General features: G+C 33.0%; 4 protein-coding genes and 1 long non-coding RNA gene across 7 annotated transcripts; 2 read left to right on the top strand and 3 right to left on the bottom strand.

The window, feature by feature from the left end:
* Positions 1-138: 138 nt before the first annotated feature.
* On the top strand, positions 139-1,664 carry LOC106448689 (chaperone protein dnaJ 2-like). Its single transcript, XM_048746100.1, has 4 exons — positions 139-517; positions 601-739; positions 806-1,093; positions 1,259-1,664. Exons 1-3 carry the CDS (start codon positions 139-141, stop codon positions 882-884), a joined length of 597 nt encoding a protein of 198 aa, XP_048602057.1. The 3' UTR covers positions 885-1,093; positions 1,259-1,664.
* Positions 1,665-2,804: 1,140 nt separating this feature from the next.
* LOC106369710 (mitogen-activated protein kinase kinase kinase 20-like) lies at positions 2,805-4,109 on the top strand. The gene has a single exon (XM_013809832.3). It carries the CDS (start codon positions 2,895-2,897, stop codon positions 3,957-3,959), a length of 1,065 nt encoding a protein of 354 aa, XP_013665286.2. The 5' UTR covers positions 2,805-2,894; the 3' UTR covers positions 3,960-4,109.
* Positions 4,110-5,736: 1,627 nt separating this feature from the next.
* Positions 5,737-7,841, bottom strand: LOC111202023 (transcription factor SPATULA). The gene is made up of 7 exons (XM_022694413.2): positions 7,307-7,841; positions 7,018-7,116; positions 6,855-6,920; positions 6,693-6,758; positions 6,346-6,588; positions 6,203-6,251; positions 5,737-6,115 (listed from the first exon to the last, which is right to left on the bottom strand). Exons 1-7 carry the CDS (start codon positions 7,766-7,768, stop codon positions 6,060-6,062), a joined length of 1,041 nt encoding a protein of 346 aa, XP_022550134.2. The 5' UTR covers positions 7,769-7,841; the 3' UTR covers positions 5,737-6,059.
* A 5,103-nt stretch (positions 7,842-12,944) lies between these two features.
* Positions 12,945-14,353, bottom strand: LOC111199856. 2 transcript variants are annotated; one of them, XR_007318217.1, is made up of 3 exons: positions 13,725-14,353; positions 13,501-13,611; positions 12,945-13,300 (listed from the first exon to the last, which is right to left on the bottom strand). It is a non-coding gene; the product is annotated as an uncharacterized LOC111199856 (long non-coding RNA). The 2 variants fall into 2 exon arrangements; XR_007318216.1 differs by lacking the exon at positions 13,725-14,353 and having other exon boundaries at positions 13,501-13,707.
* A 6,673-nt stretch (positions 14,354-21,026) lies between these two features.
* Positions 21,027-23,549, bottom strand: LOC106423299 (floral homeotic protein APETALA 2). 2 transcript variants are annotated; one of them, XM_048745023.1, is made up of 10 exons: positions 22,896-23,549; positions 22,774-22,799; positions 22,634-22,664; positions 22,447-22,534; positions 22,223-22,371; positions 22,095-22,139; positions 21,915-22,003; positions 21,725-21,822; positions 21,553-21,642; positions 21,027-21,449 (listed from the first exon to the last, which is right to left on the bottom strand). In XM_048745023.1, exons 1-10 carry the CDS (start codon positions 23,351-23,353, stop codon positions 21,219-21,221), a joined length of 1,305 nt encoding a protein of 434 aa, XP_048600980.1. In that variant the 5' UTR covers positions 23,354-23,549; the 3' UTR covers positions 21,027-21,218. The 2 variants fall into 2 exon arrangements, with proteins under 2 accessions (XP_048600980.1, XP_048600981.1); XM_048745024.1 differs by having other exon boundaries at positions 22,223-22,368; positions 22,896-23,548.

Genomic DNA, 23,549 nt, shown 5'->3' with positions numbered 1-23,549 from the left:
ATATGCTGAGTTTCTAGGCTGCCACGTCACCAAAAATAATCAGCCAATCAGAACATTTCGTTTGAACACGTCAGCCAGGCCTCACAATTGTTTTTTTAATTGGTCCAACTGGACCCAAAACACACAAAGAAACACGGGATGAGGCTTTGCTTCACCTCTACCAGTTCGTCTTCTCCAATTGAAGAGCAAAGAAACCAAGTAGTAATCGAGCCATTTCTACACAATCAATACGTTCTTAATGATTTCGTTCCATCTTCCTCTCTTTTTCCTTCTTTGGATTTGTCCGATCGATTAGATCTGAAAATCGCGAGCTTTAGGTCAACTGGTTTCGTCTATGTGCAGTTCAAGGAGCTAGCTCAGGCTTATGAGGTTCTCAGCGATCCGGAGAAGCGTGAGATCTATGATCAGTACGGTGAGGATGCGCTCAAGGAAGGAATGGGTGGTGGAGGCGGTGGTCATGACCCCTTTGATATCTTCTCATCCTTCTTTGGTGATGGTGGTGGACACCCTTTCGAAGGTTAGTCTCTCATCTCCCAATCGGTTTTGAGTTTTTGACTTTTGAATAGATGATAAAGGTTTGATTTTTTTGGTTTTGATTAGGTAGCAGCAGCTGTGGAAGGAGGCAGAGGTGTGGTGAAGATGTTGTTCACCCTCTGAAGGTTTCCCTTGAGGATCTTTATCTCGGGATAACGAAGAAGCTCTCGCTTTCTAGGAAGGCTTTGTGCTCAAAGTGTAACGGGTTAATACTTTTTTAGGTTTATGAAAGAGTTGTTTGGTGACGTTAATTTGATTTTTATGATGGCAGAAAGGGTTTGAAGTCTGGAGCTTCGATGACTTGCGGTGGATGCCAGGGATCTGGAATGAAGGTTTCTGCAGAACGATGAAAACATTGCCAAGTCTAAGTCTGATGCTTTTGATCTGTGTGTGGTCATAAAAGCTGTTTCTTTCTTTCTTTCTCCGGACGGCTTATTTGCTTAAAGTTCTTTTTTTTGTGTAGGTAATGAGGGATCTTTCATGGTGTTATAGTGTACTGGGAGCTCAGTTGATCATATGAGTTGCGTTGGAGATCTTGCATGACGTCTTCAGGAAACCAGTAAGATTAATCTTATTAAGGTCTTGAAGCGATAGATTCCGTTTTCTCTTTATAAATAAACAATCAACTTGAAGCTTGCTCTGCTGCAATCAGCTTCTACTTTGTTAATCATGGACGCACAGTGAAAGCTGTATAAACTTTTTCTTTTTTTTTTTTTTGCTGTAGAAGCAGTTCCAGAAGTTGGATTAGCATTAAAGAGGGTAAGAGTTTGTATGTGAGGAAATTGCAAGAAGTAGGATGATTTGTGTTGTTGGATGACTCAGAAGGCAATGACAAGCATGAAAAGATCTGATTGACTTGCAAATGCATGGGAAAGTATCAAGATGGTCCAAACGTTAGAGTCGTGAACGACACTGATAATGTGATGAGTGATGACTGATTCAGATAGAGAACACCTTCCAAAGACCGTTTGTGCAGTATGTGAAAACAACTGTTACAAGTTTCTTTTGCTAAAGAATATTGTAGAGAAGGTCTTGAGATCTTTGCTAAAGACTGTCATAGAGAGTCGTGAGTATGTCTCATATTGAAAGTCTTAAAAATGATCAAATTGAAATATGCATTATGTGGTCTCTCTCATTGTAAACATGTCTTCGTGTGCATTTTAGAGTGGAATATTAGTTAAAAAAGGCAACTTTATTAGTTAAGATATACATATTTTATGTACTTGGTCCTGATGAAAACAAATATATTGTGCTAAGGCTTGCAAATATCAACTTAAGCAAAAAGCCTTTTTGAAAGGTACGAATCCTACAATCCTATTATATTAAAGAATGAAACTACAGAAGACTATTTTTATTTTAAACTAGGGGTTTTTTAAATTTCTGTCCCAAATTTTGTTTACATTTTGTTTCCTTCTATCTAGAAGACGTTATGGCAAAACAAAAGATAGCTTTTTCTTTAATTTTGTTACTTCCGACTTAATTTAATACCAGTTTTATAATTAATCCAACTACATTTTTTCTCTAAAATTTTTAGTATATCTTTCCTTCAGTGTTTTCCAATCAATAGGAAGGAAACTGCATATCTTCCGATAAAAATTTTAAATAGAATCATGAAGTTTTGGCTGTCAACAACTAACAAACCATATATATATTTGGACTATGCAGAGATATCTAAACGAATATTCAAGATGCGAGAAATATGACTATGCAGAGATATCTAAACGAGTATTCAAGATGCGAGAAAGATGATGAGATCATCTCTGTTCAAAATACTTCATTTTCTCAGCAAACTGAGGTACCAAAACAACAAGCTCCCCTCAATGTAATCTGTATTTTTAGACCCGTCGGTCCGTGACACATATAATCATATGAAAAATCTCACTATGAATTTGTTTTCACTTTTTGTGTGTACATGTTAAGAGAGAAGGTGATGAATCATAGGATGATGAATTGATGATTCTCTAGAGCGGAACATGAGCATACTCGGTAAACATGTTTTCTAACCCATTAGAATTAATAATTTTCAGTTAAATAATAAATAGTCCAGCTATTACACTTTCAAATTGTCATGCATATATTTAAACTTAAATTTTTTTTATAATAACTATGCACAAACTACAATCAAATTAATATACTTCCATATGATCTATACATATTTTGTTTTCTAAAATGTTGTTGAAAATGTTCTTGATTATAAAATTATAGATAAACCATATCAATGTTAGCAAAACCGGCGCGTAGCGCCGGCAAACCCCTAGTATATATAAAGACAGAACAAGTAGAGTTGCAGAAGAAAGTACAGAGAGAAACTAACTGTTTCGTAGACTTTTTATTTCTCTGTGCTTTGAGTTCTACAATTAATGGAGTGGGTTCGTCGAGAGACAATAGGTCACGGGAGCTTCTCCACCGTTAGTCTAGCCACTACCTCCGCAAGCTCAACCTCCTTTCCTCCCTTGATCGCCGTGAAATCCTCCGGAGCAGTCTGCTCCGCCGCGTTACGCAACGAGAGAGACGTTCTTGACGATCTCGGCCACTGTCCGGAGATCGTGCGGTGTTTCGGAGGAGCAACGACGGTGGAGAACGGAGAGGAGGTATACAATCTGTTTCTCGAGTACGCTTCCGGCGGAAACTTGAGGGATAGGATCAAGAACTCCGGCGAGGGGCTGCCGGAGTTCGAAGTGCGGCGGTTCACGAGGTCGATTGTTAAAGGGTTGCGTCGCGTCCACGCGAATGGTTACTCTCATTGCGATGTAAAGCTTGAGAATGTTTTGGTGTTCGGCGACGGAGGCGTGAAGATTTCCGATTTCGGGTTGGCGAAACGGAGGGGCGAGACCGTGGATGAGATAAGAGGAACGCCGTTATATTTGGCGCCGGAAGCGGTTAATCGCGGCGAGTTTGAGTCTCCGGCGGATGTTTGGGCGTTGGGATGGTGTGTAGTTGAGATGTCGAGTGGCAAAACGGCATGGTGTTTGGAGGAAGGAGTTGGGAACGTAATGTCTTTGATGGTTCGTATCGGTTCGGGAGATGTTCCGAAGATTCCGGTTGAGTTGTCGGAGGAAGGGAAAGATTTCGTGAGGAGGTGTTTTGTCAAAGACCCGGTGGAGAGATGGACGGCTCAGATGCTTTTGGATCATCCGTTCTTAGCCGTTGATCATGATGATGAGAGAAGTAGTGGTTCACTGAGGTGTGGCGATGAAGACGAGGCTTCGGTTTCACCGAGAGATCCTTTTGATTTTCCTGATTGGAACTCGGTTAACGATTCAGTTACGGTTTGCTCACCGGTTAATTGTTCACCGTTCAGTTATTTGGTATGTTTACCAAAGGAGAGAATCAGTGGGTTAGTTTCCGAGAATGTACCTGATTGGTCGGTTTCATGTGATTGGGTCAACGTACGTGAGGTTGAAGGGAGTAGTATAGTAGTTTAATTAGTGGAGAAAGACCAAGTCACATGATGGAGATAATTATGGGGTTAATTAGAGAATTGACGGTCTTGATTTAATCTTTTGTTAATTAGCTCGTTGACTATTGTAAATGAATATTAGATTATTTTTTGAAAGAACACAAAACTTTTTTTTTTGCCATTTATATACTCTGCTTAGTGTTAACCAAAGATAAAAAAAAAGTTTGATTTGTTATTTGTCGGTTATAGTTAACTAATGAAAGTGTCATATGTTGAAAGATGGAATAATTCTTTTGCCACCAAGTAAAGTCACCAAACCTTGTATTAATGGACTCGAAGCTTGTTTTACATGTGTGAAATGTTTCGAGTGTAACTTAAATCAAGAGAAAGAGAAAGAGAAAGAGCAAGAGAGCAAGAGAGCGCATGTGTTTCTATCTCCTTTCGTTGCTCATTTTGTTGATATGGGGAGCCAGTTTGAAAGGGTCATCATGTGCTGCTGCGCGAACACCATCCGCTTCTCCTTGAATTTGGGCCTTTAGGTTAGTTTTTAGACATTATAATTGGGTTAGGCCCAATACATTTGAGCTGATTCTCATGAGCTTGTTATTGAGAAAAAACAGTGCAAACGAGTTTTGTGATAACGTCTCATACTGATTCTATAATACATTTTGTTTTTACGTCCTACAATTTCTATTCTTTAGTATACATGTTGAGTATGTAATAAACAACTAAATAATAAACCAATAATCAAACAAATAACAATGAGGTTGGAGATTTGTTGTTTCTCATTATTTTATTTTATTTTTTTGAAAAAGTTTTTTTTTGTTTCTCGTTGTTGTATATGTATTTATGTAATTTGGTTACTATCTAAATAATAAATAATTTTCAGTTAAAAAAAAAAAACAGAACAATTGAGCTAAGAATGTAGCTATAGAATTTCGGCATTTGGATTGGTTTTTTAGACATTATAATTGGGTTAGTCCTAATACATTTAAACTATCATGAACTTGTTACTGAGGAAAGACAGTGCAAACCAGTGGCGGAGCCACAGTGTTACCATGTGGGTCAATTGACCCAGGTGTTTCTTATTAAAAAAAAACTACTTGTATATTTCATCAAAAACTTGGTAAGTTTTGTAAATTTTAGGTCAATGACCCCTATAATATGTGTTAATTTTGAAATTACCTTCAAATATTTTCCTACCTTGTGATAACGTCTCATATTGATTCCATAATACATTTTGCTTTTACATCTTGCAATTTCTAGTTTTTAGGATACATGTTGAGTATGTAATAATAATAAGCTAAATAATAAACCAATAATCAAACAAATAACAATGACGTTGGAATCTAAATTCTGAATTTTTATTCGGAGAGATGTTGGTGAATATCATTATGAGACAATGTTGTTATACAAAAAGGTGAGATCAAGAATTCAGAAAATGGCAAGGCTGATACTATGGTTATATCTTTGTTTTATACAAAGACCGAAGCAGACAAAACTACAACTGTGAAATCTAAATGCAGCTCACCGACAGGACACAGGAGCTTCATTGAGCCAGAGGAAATGGATGAAGTCATACAACTTGGCACTTACACTAACCTGTAAAGTGTAAGTAACCAATTAGGTTTTCCTGAGACAAAATAGGTTCTCCCCTTTACGTTCTTTTTTTAATACAGTAATAAATTTGAGATTTTTCAAAATTTCTCAGTTCTACTTTCTCTTGATGGTGCAATGAAAATTTATTTTATCTATAATATGAGTGGATGCTTACGAATCAATGCAGAATGTTTGACGATATATCGAAAAAATATCTTACAACATCATTATCATTTGATTAGAAAAGTTATTTAGACATTTATCTATAACTAGAGGCCCCAATACAATGCGACGATGATCTAGAAAATTTACATTACACCATGAACATAATAAAAGTTAAGTCTTCTTTTATATAATATCTAGTAGGTCCAATGACTAGTCTCTAGAATTCATGTTAACAACAACAAAGATATAGAGAATTATAAAAATATAAAAGACGCTAAATGCATTTTCATTGTCATGCAGCTTCGTTGCTTGCGACCTAAGAAACAAGAACGCATAGAGCCCCCCAAACTGAGAATGAGGTTCAAGTAAGTCGATCTTTTATCTCAGGATGTTGTCCATCAAACGCAGCATGTTCTCCTGCAAATTGCCAAAATGTCGGAACATTTTTTAACATTGTCTCCCGTCAATATTATAAACTTCTTTAAGATTCAGAGCCAATCTTACCACTAGTGTTCAACCTCTGATGAGTTAACCCGCCTTCTCGACTCATCTCCTTTCAAGAAACAAATATATTTCTAATAAGCAAACTAGCTTTCAAAAGAATCTAAAGTTTATAGAGTGAAAATGTGATAATTTAACTAACACACCACAGGTGGAGTGAAGTGGGGAAAAGGTCCAAAGTGACTGCGGATGGAAGGTTCCATTGTGTACGCGGAAGGCATGTTGATCATATCCGGTGCATTAGAAGTCGAAGCATATTGGTTGGAGTGGTTAAGCAGAGGATCATTGCTTGTTTCTGGAGGTCGGATCTGTGAGAGTTGCAGTGGGTGTAATGAAGTTCCAGGTAAGCATAAAGGATGCAAGTTTAGCCCATTCCTCATTGTCAACATCTTCAAATATCAGAATAAATAAGAAAACTTATCATCACCCGCCACAGATAATAGACCAATATATATTTCGTTATAACAAATTAATTAGTTAATCTTTAAGTGACCTGAACTTGGAGCTGAAGCTGTTTCAGATACTCTATGGCTTCATCAAGCATCGAAGCCTTATCCGTCTTCCCCCAATGAAAACAACGGCATGTATATTGTACATCAGAATCGGAGGAAAAAAAATGATTCATGTAAATGTGTGTTTATATACATAATAGTACCTTATTTGAATTAGGGATGAGACTTTGTAAAGCTTTCATTTTTTCATTGATTCTACTTCTTCTCCTCTGTCATAAAAAGTAGGTAACATTAGTCTCAAGTAACAATAGCATTGATTGTGTCTGAAAAAACTTATAATTTTGGGAGAGCCTAGTTAAACTAAACCTTTTCAGACAAATTATGAACTTCAGCAGCTCTGCACCTCTTAGATGAGTTACGAGACTTCGAGGGAAGCTCATCATCAACCACAGCTTCTACTCCTTCCTATTTTTTTTCATCCAACCACGTTAAGGTGTGCATTATAATTAATTATCAACATTCAGACAATTAAGGTGGGAAAAAAAAAAGCGTACAGATCCGTTAAGAGAAAAATCACTGTTGGTAATTTTGTCGGAAAACAGACAAAGATGGAAACTCTTAGAACATGCAAAGAGACAAAGTTTCAAAGCAAAACCTCGCTTTCGCAGTCATACTCGTCGGTCTCGTTCCCGCTAGCTCCAATGGAAGAAGACGAAACACGAGTCCCCGAGCTGCTCCCTTGAGCAATGTTGTTACCACCGCCGGGGAAACCATAACACCCGGCGGCGGCGGCGGCGGAGCCGATCAAAACGTCGGAGAAATCAACGGCGCGCTTCGACGCCGGTGTAGTAGAAACGAAGCTTCTCGGGTTGTCTGCATGCGGGTCTCCCTGAACACCTATCGCCGCCGTGGAAGTCGTCGTGGTCATGGCCGGAGAGTAGTAAGAAGGTAAAGGAGAAGAACGGTCGAAAATATGCCGGAGAAACTGAGAAATCTCGTCGGAAGATGACGGAGGATGATGATGATGATGATTGTTACTATTATTACCACGAGTGTCGTAAATCGAGGTATTAGTTGAAGAAGAAGAAGATGAAATCAGTTTCTTATTATCTCCCATTATCTCTTCTTTTTTTTTTGTTGCTTCACTTCTCTCTCTCTCTGTGAACAATTAAAAGCAGAGTTTTTGATTTTTATGGGCAATGGAGAAGAGAAAATAGAGTAACTGTCACGCGCCAGCTAAGACACAGGGGTTATAATGATTGGACTGTCACCGAGTTAAAAGTTTAGACTAGCTGTTACTGTAGCAAAAGCAATGAGTTCGTGTTTTTTTTTCTTCTCACGGTTTTTCAAACAAGGCAAGTAACATTATAAAAATTCCTAAAAATTATAAAAAGAGTGTTTTCTTTCTTTCTCCTTCTCCCAAAACAATTCCTCGTCGCACGTGAGATACACTTACTAAACTAGTACTAGCAGTTAGTTTTTATTTTATTGGGTAACAAATGATACAAGCTTTTATATGCTTTCTTGTAACCCATTGTTTAAAATAGAAGTCTGTATAAAATGTCAAGCATGTTCTCTGTGCTACCACGGATGAAACTCTAATAAAATGAATTTTATATATCAGAGTTTAATTTTGACGGGGAAATTTTGAAAAACTTCCATTAGTTTATAGAAAATGAAGTAATACGTCTTTTGTGTTTGACAAAAAAATTCCTTTTTTTTGGTAATTTGAACGACAATTCCAATTCTTACTTGTTAGGAGAAACACAGACGTTAATTCTGTTGTATGAAACGCTATATATTTAAAAAATATTACGACTCGTGTCGTGATAATAAAGAATATACATCGTAGTTGGTTGTTGCTATTTTATTCTATGGACTTTTAAGCCCATGCTACTGACATATGCGTTAAATTAACGTGCGACTTTAAATCAGTTCTTGTATTGCACGATGAATAATGAAAATTATAGAATTTACTGTTCTTCTCAATTATACAATTCATTGACTTAAATGTTTACAATTCTGCAGTTAATATTAACAAAAAGTTTATATATACATATATGATATATCCATATATGTTTTAGTATTATTAGTGCATCTCTTACTATATTTTCTATTGTAAAATAGAGTTTAGAGTAAAAATATTTCAATGGTACTTTATTTTTTATTTTATAATAGAATAAAAAAATGGATTTATTCTATATATGAAGTAAGTTGTTTTTTCTTTGTTCATCGCTATACTTTTTACTCTAAAATAGAGTATTATTGAAATATAACTCAATTTTATTATAAAATTATTCTATAAATAGTAAAAAATAGTATGAATCATTGGAGATGGTCATAAAACCAGGTCGCAATTGTTCGGCGTAGTTAATCATCTGGATTTTATAAGAGCTTGGTAATGTATATTTAACAGTTTGGTGAAAAAGAAATGTCAATCATCTGGATTTTATAACCGATCTTGCTCTGTAGAGTAAACTATAGATTGTATCAGCTGTAAAATCGAAATCGTCAATATGATATTCTCATTCAAGTCCCAGTTACAAAAATAAAAAGATATTCTCATTCAAGTTACACAATAAAACAATTTCCAATGGCTTATTCTATTTTTTACTCTAAAATAGAGTAACTCTATAATAGAGTTTGAGTTTGTTCCAATGGTACTCTATTTTAGAATAGAAAATAGAGTGATGAACAAAAAAAACAAATTACTCTATATTTGGAGTAAACATATTTTTCACTCTATTATAGAGTGAGAAATAGAATACCATTAGAGCATTTTTTTACTCTAAACTCTATTTTAGAGTGAAAAATAAAGCGGGTTTGGAGATGCTCTAACATGTAGTGTAAGAATATACCTTTTACTATTTTCTTTTATTTTAACTTGCACAGAAAACATCATCACTGCACTTTCTCTTAATTAATGAATGCGCCCTAACTGCATTATTTGTTTCACTGTGAAACATTCAAAACATAAGTACTTAATTATCCTCGTATTTACAATTTCTGAAACAAAGATAAAGCATATGGGAGGCAGTTGCTAAAAGCCTGCAGCATTTTTTCAGCAGCTGCCTTCATATTATTTTTATAACGATTTTAAGGTCAAAAGCTGATTAAGTGATTATCTGTTTTGATAATAAAAAGAAACCGAAGTAATCCTAGGGACATGCTAGAGTCTGATTAAGTGATTATATAACAATTTATGTTATTGAGAACATACACGACAAATGATATCTCAAGTAATTGAAGTATCTAGTTAGAATTCAACATGCATGCATACGATGATATGATAAGAAAAAAAGATTAATAGCCTCTATAGTTTTCTAATATCTCAATGAAAGGATGGTTGAGATATTAATAATCTGTTCAAAATCAGCATGATACACTTTATATCTTGTCTTGATTCAAACAGATAGTTGAATTGGATGTTTTCTCTCGTTTCCTTTTTTTTATTGGTGGTTTGATGGATTTTAAGTCTCGTCTCTGTATGTTAAAAGACCCATACCTCGTTGTCTTGTCTGATTTGAAAGTCCGAATAAAAAACAAAGATGATGATCCTAAACTTTCTTTTACCTTTTATCCTCGTGTCCCTTTTTATTTAATTACTTGCAAAAAACAGTAATATGATAGGATAATATAACGATCTATGTGCATATCATATGACATATGCAACACACCAAATAATCCTCTAATATGTACGTATAATATAAGATACGTAACATTTTTTTTTTGACCAAGATAAGATACGTAACATGAACTCGCACTACTCAAGTTTGATTATGTTTTTCGTACATGTTTAATGGAAGTTTTCAAGTTTCGGAGTCTCACATTCACCTCATTTTGTCAATTTGTTAGTTACATTAAAACATAACATGGTGGTTATGCATACCCTATGAAAGGGACCACGAGATCATTAGAATATCTTTCATAAATTCAACATCACACGTCAAATGAGACCCCCGAGATAACTCCCCACTTGGAACCTAATTAGTATAAAGCTTTAATCATCATTTATTTTTAAAGGCTTTTTTAAAAGATGGTTTCAACTTGCAACTGGTTGGTAAAAGTATGTACTATAAAACATTCTAACAATGTACTGGTAGATTAGAGTCGCTAATGACTATTGTCTGATAGTACCAAACAACGCAATCATGGATCGGAAGTTAATATTTTCACTAAAGGCAGTACGCAAGTCCTCCTAAGCGTCGTTTATTCATGGTACAATCATCTTGTTAACAACTCAACATTAATATTGATAAAAGAGTGTTCAGTCCCTGTCAAATTGAATTAAAGGTATGTCGATGAAAATTGATCTGCCATTGAGTTGAAATAGGTGTATTTCATTTCTCTGTCTTTTAAATCAATCGAATGTAAGCTAAGAGAAGAAAGGTAAAAAATAGATTTCGTTTAGGAAATAAATCTAAATAAATGAACCGAAACAAATATTAACAAGACACCTAAACTATTGACATATAATTCTCATTTGGTTTGTATATCTCACTCATCAAATAACTTAATAAACCGAAAATATTAAAACAATGAGGTATTGACGATTGTGTTAATAATTCTCGAAGAATAATACTTCAATTTGTAGATTTTTCATTACAAAGAAAAAGATCGGACGGTTGGATAAGCAAGTGGATAGAGAGAGCCTAGAGATGCGCAACAAAATAAGCTTACGTCACAAAAACTAGCATGATCTGACGGTGGGGATTTCACGAGAGATAAAGAGAAGAAGGTGGAAGTTGCTGTGATCCGGTGTGACACCGTCCTTTTAGAGTGTTCCCAAGACGAGCATAAAGTACACGTGTTGCGGTTTCATTGTTACATCAGTACAAGCCCTAGCTAGGATCAGACGGTCTAAAGAAGCTGAGATGCTGAGTTTGTGTGTACTTCCGTTGATAAAGTCTAAAACTTTTTGCTTTCGCTCAGTACAACAACAATCCAATCATTTTGACTCTCTGCGTTGAACGCGCGATTCTCCATGCGTTAGTCACACGCGTTCAGACAATCGAAGAACTATAATTGTCAGAAGAATCTTGTTAAAAGATATGAACAATGAACCCAAAAATGTAAAGACAAAATAAAAATACCATTAAAAGTGCACCCATGTTAAAAAGTTGGTGGAAACTCCATTAGTCAAATGTTTTATCCATGAAAAACATGATTTTCTTACATGTTCACAATTTTACATATACACTTCTTATGTCCATACATTTTTTTATATAATTTTTGAAATATATAAAATATATATATATATATATATATATATATAAATAAATGTTAAAATATAAAGAAAAACAAATTACAATTTATTATAATAATTATACTTTCTTCAAATGTCTTAAACTCTGAAAAAAAAAACAAAAAAAAACATAAGGACTTTGCAAAAAAAAAACAAAAAAAAAGATGAAAAAAAAATAAAAAAAAATAAAAAATACAATCTTCCTCTAGTTTTTCTTAACTAAGTGTGATGATTTTCGAATTACAAAAAGAAAATTTGAAAAAAAAAAAAATATTCATTATATATTTGAAAACATATAATCTAAAACTATTAAAAATATATATATATATATATATATATATATATTTAGGCTACTAATGTCATTTTACCTATTAAATGAAATATTTTGACCATTTTCCTCCTTATGATCTAATATCTATTATTATGACAAAAACTTGAAAAATGTCTATTTATTAGAATTGTCCTAAAAAGTTTCCATTTTTTTATTTTCAAATATTATGTGCTTTTTTACAGTTCTCTCGACGGTTTCTGCTAATCCTACTTCCGGTGAATCTGATGCTTCTGGCACCATGGATATGTGTTTTAAATCTACTTTTTTTGTCAAAATAAAAAGAATCACATTTTCACAAAATTTTAAACCTAAAGTTGGTTTTTTCTTTGGTAGCTTCGAAAGACAACTCCAACTGCCTCTTCAACTTCTCCAACATATCCCAGCCGAGGTGGAGGTTATTATGATCAACGTCGTCCTTCCAAAGGGAAACGCCAACCCACTATTATTCCTGGTTTGGAGGTTCCAGTTCATTATCTTAACCAACTACATTTCAAGAATCAAAGACTTTTTTTTTTTAGAATCAAAGACATTGCTTTATACTACATCTGTTTCATAATAGATAAAGTTTTAGTTCTTTGCACACATATTAAGAAAATTATATTTTCTAAACAAAAATCATTAAAATATAATTTAAAACTAATTTATTTAGTTATAAACAAAAATAATAAATACATAATTGGCTATACAGTTTTTGATAAAGTTAAAATTACCAAGATATATGAAAACATTATCTATTGTGAAATAAAAACAATTATCTAAGACATCATTTATATTGAAACGGAGAGAGTAGTTTATACGCTAAGACAATAATCGTATAACTACAAAAGTAATCTCATCCCAAATCAAAGCAAACATGAACACAAATATTGTTGGTTTAAAAGATATTCATCACAACTCTGTGTTTCCACGTCGTCGTGATGTGTCTGTCGGGTTTGGATTTGACTGAGGTTGTTCGGGGATTTGAGAATAGATTGGGAGAAGGAACGTTGGCAGTAGGAAGATACGCTTGTTAGGAGTCCTCGGAGATTGGCCATTGGTTCCCGGAGATTTTTAGATAGCACCACTGCTGCAATCTGCAGGGTATCATCATGAATAGCACTCTCTTTTAAGAGTGAAGAACAATAAAAATAGCTATTTGTCTTGCCCAAAAAAGTTAAATTCACCATTTCAGGCGAGAGTTTTTTGTTGAGAAAAGAGTAATCTGAAAGTGTACTACTCAATACTGCACAAGTTAGCTTGTGATCTTGAATATGAAGTAAAAGAGAGTTTTTACCGAGATCGCTTCCACCTGAAGGGCTTCCGACTTTCTCCAAGAGACGATGCAGATCTCTCGGGTTAAATCCTTCTTCTGGTGGAGAGTAATTCTCGCAGACCGCAAAAGCCTCTATTTCAAAAACAAGTAGATAAATGCAATCAGAATCTCTTGAATCTTTGATGATTAACATGTAAGTGTAAGCAAATCATATTTGCACATGTGAAAGTTATACTCTTTATTACCTATACTAGAATTGCGGCTGCTTTTAGGTTTCGCAAAAGTCACAGCCAGTGGCGGAGCCACGTTATGTAACAAGGGGGCAACTGCCCCCAGTACTTTTTCAAAATCCTGTGTAAAACATGAGTAATTTTAGTTATGCCCCTGTGTTTATAGCAAATTTATCCCTAAATCTATAAGTAATTTTAGCTATGCCCCCAACAAAATATTTCTCTACATCCGCCCCTGGTCACAGCTAGTTGGGAAAAACAATTTCAGCTACACATGAACACAAACAAATAATATCAGTAAAAGAACCAGTTAGTTAATTTCATAAGCACAAATTAATCTAAAAAACTTACCTGACAGTACGGTACAAGAGACTTGTATCTTTTCCACGGAATATCTTTGCAATAAATTGTCCATCTTCTTTAAGAATATGGGTTACAATCGTTAAGCCCTAACGAAGAAAAAAACAAATGTTTATTCTTTGTTACTTTTTATGTGTAAATTTTCATTAACAAGGTAGATTTGTGATTGTAGAATCCGATTGTAATAAATATTGTGATTTGTAATAGAACAAATCATTGTTAAGGAAAAAAAAACATGAGAAGAAGTAATTCGAATCCAAGAAAATTAAATTTGAAAACTCTAATAACATTGACTAAACTATTGTGGGCTATGTCTATTATGTTGCGCTTCATCCAACATTAGAATTGATTTACATTCAATGAGAAAATGTAATTTTGCAAATGAAAATGGATACTCAATTTAACTATTTTGGGTTAGGTCCATTACATTTTGTAGCCCAATATCCTCAGATTCTGTTTAATATATACGGTCTTAGCTAATAGGCCCATTCTTCAAGAAGGTCATTTTCGTTTATTATTCTCAAACATCTATTGATTCCACATTTCTCTAACTAGTTAAACTAACTTCTCGCAACTTGACAAAGTTGGATTGCTTTTTATAGGAAAGTTGTATGAACCGTAAGGTATCACTTGTATAATACGATAAATGATCAACATCATCTTCCTGATTTGGATGTTTCGTAGTTAGTATTTTGAACCTACAGTCTACAACTCTTATGATAAAATTGCAACTTATGAATTCATAAACGAGGTGGAGAATTATGAAAGGGATTGAATTTAGAGAAAAAGTAGGTACGAGTCACTATCTGTACCTTATTTTGGATGGTTCCCATGCTCATCACGGCTATTTTAGATGGACCACTAGATTTTCTATTTTTATGAAATTTTATAAAGTTGTCAAAATAAGCAAAAACTCGAATCAAAATGCCTTTTACCCAAATGAGAAACTCGTGAGAGTCTTTACTGTTTAATGTCACAATACTGACTCTTTTAAAACATATCAGGATGTGAAAACACCTTTCATTCGTTTAGAGTCAAGACTTTGGTGGTGCATTCGGAAAGCAAAATCGGTTTTTTTATTGACTTAACAGCACCTACCTAATCAAATCCGAATAATCATTTCTTATAAGCACTATCTTAACTAAGTTTACACTAGCAGAATTTCAATATGGTTTTACGGTTTAGATATTTTGCTTTCATTCTTATTGGTTTCTGACATCTGAAAACGATAGTAAAAACAGAGTTCACACAGTATATAAGGATTAATTATGAATAGTAAATATTCTATAACATGAATCTACTCTTTACTTAGTGGTCCTATGAGGATTAAATGTGAATAATAAAAGTTTATAACGTGATTTCAATTCATGGAAATCCCACACTATTGACCTCGCAAAACAAAAGGGAAAGTCCCCATTGAAAAAGAGAGTTCATAAAATGGATTCAGCAAAATGCAAATCAGATTGAAGTTTTACTATAAATGGAAAATATGTGAAAGTGATGGAACAAAACGAAAGCAATAAGGTAAGAAAATTGTCGGTGAAGGACAACAATATACGAAGTTGTGTGTGTTTAATTGATTCTTCAAGAACCAAAATAACAAGAAAAAACAAAAAAAAAACTGTAATTACTAATTACTATACACATTATAGGAATAATATATATATATATATTTTTTTTTTTTTTGCTGAGGCGATAAAAAAAAGTATGAACGTTTGCGAGATACCAAAATCAACAAGATGGTAAATTAATTGCCTTTATATTTTAACCGGTAAAAAAATAAATGGCGTAGTCATCAATATATTTTTATAAATTTCAAATTATCAAAACTATTCGTTCGTTGCCTTTATATTTCTAGATATTTTCGGACAATAAGACGCATCAAACTAATATTCTAAATATGGAAACTGACATCTTGAATGGCAATACATAATTGAAAGAAACAAAGCCGAAAAGAAAAGAAAATGGCAGACTGTAAAAAGTAATATTTTCTTTTAATTTTGCAGGGTAAAACCACTTTTTACAACAACAAAAATGTTATATGTTGCAGAGAGTTTTCTACTCTCGTGAAAAGAGGTCGAATCTATCGACTACGTGTCTCTGCAGAGTAAACAGTACTTCGTAGATACGATGCAAAAAGAGATCTTAAAGTGTAACTTGGTAGATATTTTATCAAATTTACGTTGTCAAAAGTATTGTATTATAATTTTCTAGGTTTACTAAAGTTGCTGCAGAATATGAGTTTGCTAGTCGCTTGTGATAGTAATAATGTAAATTACAGTCTAATGTTTCTTTTGTTTTTAGAGTCTTTCTCGACAAAGCATGAGAGACACCTGTTCTCTTTTGGGACCACTCTAGTTTTATTTCACGAATCATTTATATTACTGGAGGTATTCCGAGTAATGATCCATTTTATATTATTCTTTTACATTAATATCTTCACTATGATTCGGTACCAAGTTGATATATGTTTGATTAATTTCCTTTGCATACGCAGCATAGTGGATATATATTTTATTTTGTATTTTAAGGTAAAAGGATGGACGTGTGTCGACGATAAAAGGGAGGGAATAAATTAAGGAAACGTAAAAAAAAAAGATTTGAAAATTCATTGCCGATTTTTTTTTGTCAGCATTCCCGATTAATATATTTAAATAACTTAAAAGTGTAAAGTCTGAATAACTCGAATACAATTAGTTTCGATCAAACTGAAGAAATGATATAAAATATCAATCTTAGCTTAAATAATATGCATTTACACTGAAAAGAAAACAATCCTAAATAAATAAAGATCAGATATGCTGAAACTTTTGATAAAATCATATTCTAAAATTATAAACATCACAAATAAATATAAAAAATAGTATTGTTTATATACCGAAACTTAAAATAACAAACCATCTAACAGAGTCATCTACCCAGTGAATAAACTATACAATGAAAAATAAACAATACTATTTTTTACAAAAAGGTTCACATGGTTCATCCAATCTTGATAATAAGTTGTTCGATCAGACATATCCTATTTAAGATCTAAAACAAATGAATATTACTGATATGCCGAGTCAAATATCACATTTGATTGTGAAACTGGACAAACCATATTTACAGCCTCGTACATGAAGTATTATTCCTTAACATTGATTTTATAATATTTGAACAAGAAATTGAGATTTAAATCATTATATGATATATCTAATGTACTAACAGGTCATAGTTGAAAACTGAGTGTGAATTATAATAAAACAACAAAATATTCGGTTTGATATTCTATTCCTTGCAAGTTGTTTCCTTCTTCTAGGAGACTCCATAAGCAAAAAAAGCATATCAACTAATTATTTAAGTATATGTATTTTTAATTAGTAAAAAGTTTTTCGATTGACGAATTTAATATTGAAGCACTAAGAACAATCAAGAAGGGTACTAGCAAGTTGAGTAATACGATTATCCTCGTAGACTACAAATCTTGCCACTTATAGAAATGAACTAAATTAAATTACTAGCCCTCATGCGATTATCATAATCCTGAAGTGACGACTTGAGTGACGAAATTAGGTTCATCTCAAATTAAATATTCCACAAAATTCGTCCTTAAAAACTTATATTAAGTTGTAATGTTTCTTTAGACAATTTCTATTCATGGACCAACTGATTCCTTATCGTATGATTAAAATTATTGTTTGACTAAACTACATATAAAGTTTCGAAATTCCCCAGGAAGTCTGCATTCATTGGTCCATCGTACCGCTTCCTCGTACACTAATCTCCACTTGCCTTCAAACCCTAGACATTTTTTATGCCCAAATCAAATACCTGTACATACTAGTATACATCGAGTATATACATGTGTATACACGTGATGATTCCTCTACAAATGTCTCTTCAAATACTTGAAAGGTTTTTCTTGATTGATATCATCTTTTCATATATTGTAAGAGAAATACTATTGTTTCAGAATTTTACATATAGTGTTTTTGGTGAAAATATAATACTACTAGATATATATAATACTTTCTCCATATACGAAAGACTGATGTTTTAGCGGTTTTTTTCCTGTATACAAAAGATTGATATTCTAGCTTTAATTAATTTGTTTTGTTTAAAAGTAAAATTTAAATTTAAAATGTAAAAATGTAAGTGGCTAAATTTAATTTTTCTTAATATGTGTATGATCTTTAAACATCAATCTTTTGTACGTAGAGGGAATATATATTATTGTGTAAAAAAGGGAACATATTGTTCTTAAATTTAACAATTGTGGCTCCAACAATTTGAAAAAGAAATTCAAAAAATTCCATTCCATTTTTTTTTTGCTAAAATAATTCCATTCCATTTTGTACCATTTTATCAGGTAAGTTAGAACCTACGTTGCACGGAAGCTTCATTGGACGTCTGCTTCCCGCTTCGGAACCGGAATCGGAATCGGAACCTCGTGGAAGCTTGCGGAATCTCGCTTCCAAAACGTTTCTAAAATATTCTCTTTAAAAACCTGTTGGAAGCTTATGATTCCATTTTGGAATCACGCTTCCGTTTTTAAAAAAAAATACAATGTATATCAATAAAATATAAAACCATAGTTTTAATATATATAAAATAAAAAAAAAAATAATAGTAATGAATATTGAGTTATAAATATACAAATATCAAAAATAATACTATAAATTATCTTTATGCATTGAGATTTTTTATTAAAGATATAGCACATATTGAAACATATTGTGTCAATTATTTATGAAGTATTAAAAATAATTAATATAATATTTTTTGTAAACATAATTTATGTGTATTTTTACAGTTTTAATATAAAATCATTTCAAAATTATTATAAATAAATAAATGTTTTATTTCAAATTTAAATCATATAATTTTTAGTCCTAATTTTTTAAATTTTTTGCATATATATATATTTAAATATGGATATACGCTTCCAACACGTACCCGCTTCCTAATATTTTAAAAAATCTCGCTTCTGCGCTTCCTTACGCTTCCGCTTCCACGTACCCGCTTCCGTTTCCATGTAACATAGGTTAGAACCATTTTATCAGGTAAGTTAGAATATAATTCTAATATAAAAACTGTAATTCTCTGTTTTAGTATACCGTAATTAGATACATATTAAAACTTTACACCAGCTAAAATTGGATATATCAAATGTTTAATACTGTAACCATATTTATTGTCATATTTTACCACTCTATTTTTCTTAAAAATGTGGTTTAGTCCGATGTAAAAGACCATCGTATAATCCGGTGTAAACCGAAGGTTACGTTGGTTAAAGTTAACCTGGTATTACCAAAAAGGCAGATGTACTTACTTACATATATAAATATCTTACTATATGACCAGAAACATGAACCTAGATTTTAAGGAGGAACAAATTACACAGAATAAATATGAAATCTAGGAAAGCTTTCATGAATAAGTGTACGAGTACGAACGTTTAATAAACTTCTAACATTTTTTAAGAAATTAAAAGAGGAGAAAGGAAGTGAAGCCGAGAAGTCTCTCTCACCATTATAACAATGTCTGACTTCTTTTGGGTTTCTGTGTGAGGGAGAGAGAGAAACTGATTCAAAGGACACATTACTTGAGAATGACCATTCATCCCTAATAAAACCCAATTTTAATTGGCCTCTTTTCTCTTTATGACACACTTATATTTCCAAGATTATTTTTCTTCATATGAGTATTAATTAGGCATGGAATATTAATGTTTTTTTTCAAACTAGTATTTTATAACTTAGAATATTTTTTAACTCATTTCTATATTAAGGAAAATAATATTTTTCTATTTTTCTATATTAAGGAAAATATTTTTTTCTATTTTCACTCTAAATGTAGATAAATGTTATTTTAGAAAGTACATTGTATTTTTATTATAGTTATTCTATATTTAGAAAATAGAAAAGTACATTACAAATGTTTTTTTTAATATAACTCCTCTGAAAAAGAAGAAAGATCTTGGTGTTGAATGCAGGAATTTTTTTATGAGATCGTAAAATAACTGCAGGAATTTTTTTCTTACTCCATTAGGGAAACATCAGTACCAATCTACTTCTGATTCTCTCTCTCGTCTCACCATTAATGCTGTAAAAATAAATATAACCGTTTTTCTGTCGGTAAAATATCTATAGCATTATTTAAATCTCTGTTAGATAGTACTACTATACATCTTTTTCGTATTATTCACGTTATAAAATTTCTTAAGTTTTTTATTTTCTGAAATTATTCAAAAAAAAATTGCTAAGGGAATTTATTCAATAATATGTGCTATAGTCTTGACGAAAGATAACAAATGTCAAATGGAAGTCCAAAACATATTTTGACTAAAACCAAATGTTTCTAACATATACATGATTGTTATTTTCGTAATTTAGTTGATTGACGAGTTGGATCCTTATTGAATGTGTTCAACTTCTTGGACTCTATGGTTACAGAAGTGAATTTAAAAGTATCTTAGGATTTGATTTCTGCTGAATATATTATTATTAAACTGCAGCAAAAGGAAAACCCACCAAGCAAGTCTTCTAAAGAATGTAACAAAGAAATAAACCAAATATTTGAATAACTAGCTATATTGTGTTGAGAAAATATTTCTTTTTTTTTTGTCATCGTTGAGAAAATATTTCATACTTGTGTGTTATTATTGGGTGAAAGTGTCGTAGAATGCAAATAAATATTAAATGAAGTAAGGGTGGGAGGTATTAAATGAATATTGATATGAAAGAGGAATAACAAAACAAGTTAGGACTGAAAATATATGTAGATAGGTGCAGGTAACATATAAAGCAGTAAAGTCTTAAAATCTTTAATAAATGTATCGAGAAGAAACAACAAAAGACAACTCATTGACAAATCTCCTCTCAACCTTTTTAGTCAGAACATCTTAAACACACACAATTGCCCAATTTCCCAAATATCCAACGATTATGTGTATGCATATAAAATATTACCCAATGGAGGAAAATTTTATTCCATTAAATTTCCTGAGAAAATTTCTTGGCCAAATTAACAAGACGTTTAAGAGAAATAAACACACGAAAACCCGATAATTAATTTAATGACCAAGACCATAGGGGTGCTTTTAAAGGTTCATTTTCCCCGAATTTGTTTCACATATATAAAATGAAAGATAAAAATATTAGATATTCAAGAAGGTCTCATGAGAGAAGGTTGGAAGCCATTGGTCTGCAGCCAATTTTGATGAGAAGTAGAAGTGGAATTAAAAATCTGATTGTGATGATGAGGAGAGAATCCTGATGATGCTGCAGCATTTGCCAACACTTGGTTCGTCGTGGTCCGACCATCAAACCGGTGGTTCTCAGCCACCGGAAATAGTGAGAATCCTCCTCCGCCACCAATGTTGCTGCTGCCCCGAAACTAATTTACACCATACAAAAATATACATATTCTTTAGTAAAAACATAACCGATAGAAATTTAAACAAATGTTTTATATCTTCTTGTGTGTGTTTTTTACTCACTTGGAGATTTGAATTTGGGATATGGTTAACCATTCCGGTTTGACCCAATCCAAGAATCTCATTAGGATGAAGAGAATCTTGTTGGTTCATCTAATAAAAAGAAAAAAATGTTTATAACAAACGAAGAAATTTAAGGTAGAAACTATAGTATATAATTTAATAAACACTTTACCTTGAGCCGCATATCTTGACCCTTTTGCTTCGAATTAACCGAGTTTCCCAAACTCAAATCGAGGTTATGATCTTGTTGAATAGGATTCCCTGATGACTCTACACAAATTTAAAAAGAAAATCTTGAAACCAAGTTCTTTCCCAAAAAGATACGATTAAAAACTCAAAAAAGATTTTGAAATAAAAATTACCGGCATTCAATTCGTCGTCGTATATGCTTGGATCAAAGTTAGTCACAGCGTCTTTGCCATTACATTTGATTGCAGCTTTATCGTAAGCTCTGTGGTCATCAAAAAACAAAATAAAAACATTATACGAGATTAAAGCTTTCTAACAATGTGTGTTGTGGAATCAATCAGAAAGACATTTACCTAGCAGCTTCAACCTCGGTGTCGAACAAACCCAAATAAACATACCTAATATGAAAAGTTAACGCATCAAAACTCAAGTTACAATAACAAATCTATTAGAAAAATAAAGAATGAATGAATGAAAGTACTTTTTGCCTAAGAATTGACCCATTCGAGCTTCCCAACGACCACACTTATGCAAAGTGACACCTCTATACTTTGAACTGCCTCGAGGGAAGCCTGTGCTTTGTCGGCGAAGTACGTGCACGAACTCTTCCTTCGTTAAATTCGTCATCTGCTAAATTACGTTTTAATCAATATAATAACCTATTCATATTGATTAGTATTTTATTTGTTTTGTTTAAGGAGTTACCTGCTTCAAGTCATCATCATAATCTTCAATGGTAAAGTTGATATCAGCTTCTACTCCACGAAATTTAATAGCAGCTCGATCATATGCTCTACATAAAAGAAAATAAAAGACTTTATATTATAGGTCTTGTGCCTTTTGTTTTTGGATATTAAAAGCGTTAAAGAGCAAGTCAAAGACAGAAACATACCGAGCAGCTGCATGAGCAGTGTCAAATCCACCTATTCAGGGAAAAAAGGTAAAAATATTTTTAATTATATAATGACATTTTTCAACAGCAGAATACAAGAAAAAAATGAAAAAAAAACTAAAATAAAAAAGTTAATATACCTAAGTAAACCTGCTTCCCACAGTCCCTGAAATATAGAGAAACATATCTTACATTCATTATCTTTTAATTAACGATCGATTAATCAAATTTAAAGAAAATTTTTTTACTGCAAATAAATTACCAAATATGAGATTCCCATCTTCCGGTTCGCCGGTAAAACGTAACGCCTCTATACTGAGAACTCCTCGACCGTGGTCCACGCCTGCTCTTTTTCAACGGCTGAGCCGGCTCCACCACGGCGGCGACAGTGGCAGGTTTACCCGCTGATGATCCGGTAGCTAGATCGGACTGACAAAACTTTACACCAAACCAGTGAGACCGAGGAAAGCCCGACCCGGGACCACCACCACCATCGTCCCCTACGCTAGTTTCCATCTCTGGGAAGAACTGATGGGTGACAAGTGGGTTGTTGGGTCTGACCCGGTTAGGCTCATCATCATCGGATCCATCTTCGATGACTACAGCAGATGAACTTGAGTTCGAGAAAGATCCGACCCGTTTACCCGGTGAAGAATAACACAACTCTTCAGATTCTTCTTCAACAAGTGTTTGGTGTGGTGAGTCGTTTAGATCCCACATTTTTTTTGGTCCTAAAGATTTTTTTGATCTTTGAGGTTTCAAACTTGAATCCTCTCTCTGGTTTGATTCTCCTCAAGGTTGTAAGCTAAATAAGAGAAACCAAAGAAGAGAGAACTTTGGTTGGTAGCAAAGAAAAAGAGTTTCAAGAGAGAGAGAAGAAAATTGAAATTTATTTTCAGAGTTTGCTTCTACGAAA

The sequence above is a fragment of the Brassica napus genome, chromosome C1 (assembly GCF_020379485.1).
Source record: "Brassica napus cultivar Da-Ae chromosome C1, Da-Ae, whole genome shotgun sequence".
NCBI lineage: Eukaryota > Viridiplantae > Streptophyta > Magnoliopsida > Brassicales > Brassicaceae > Brassica > Brassica napus.
Note: the sequence above shows the minus strand (reverse complement) of the source record. Positions and strands in the feature narration are given on the sequence as shown.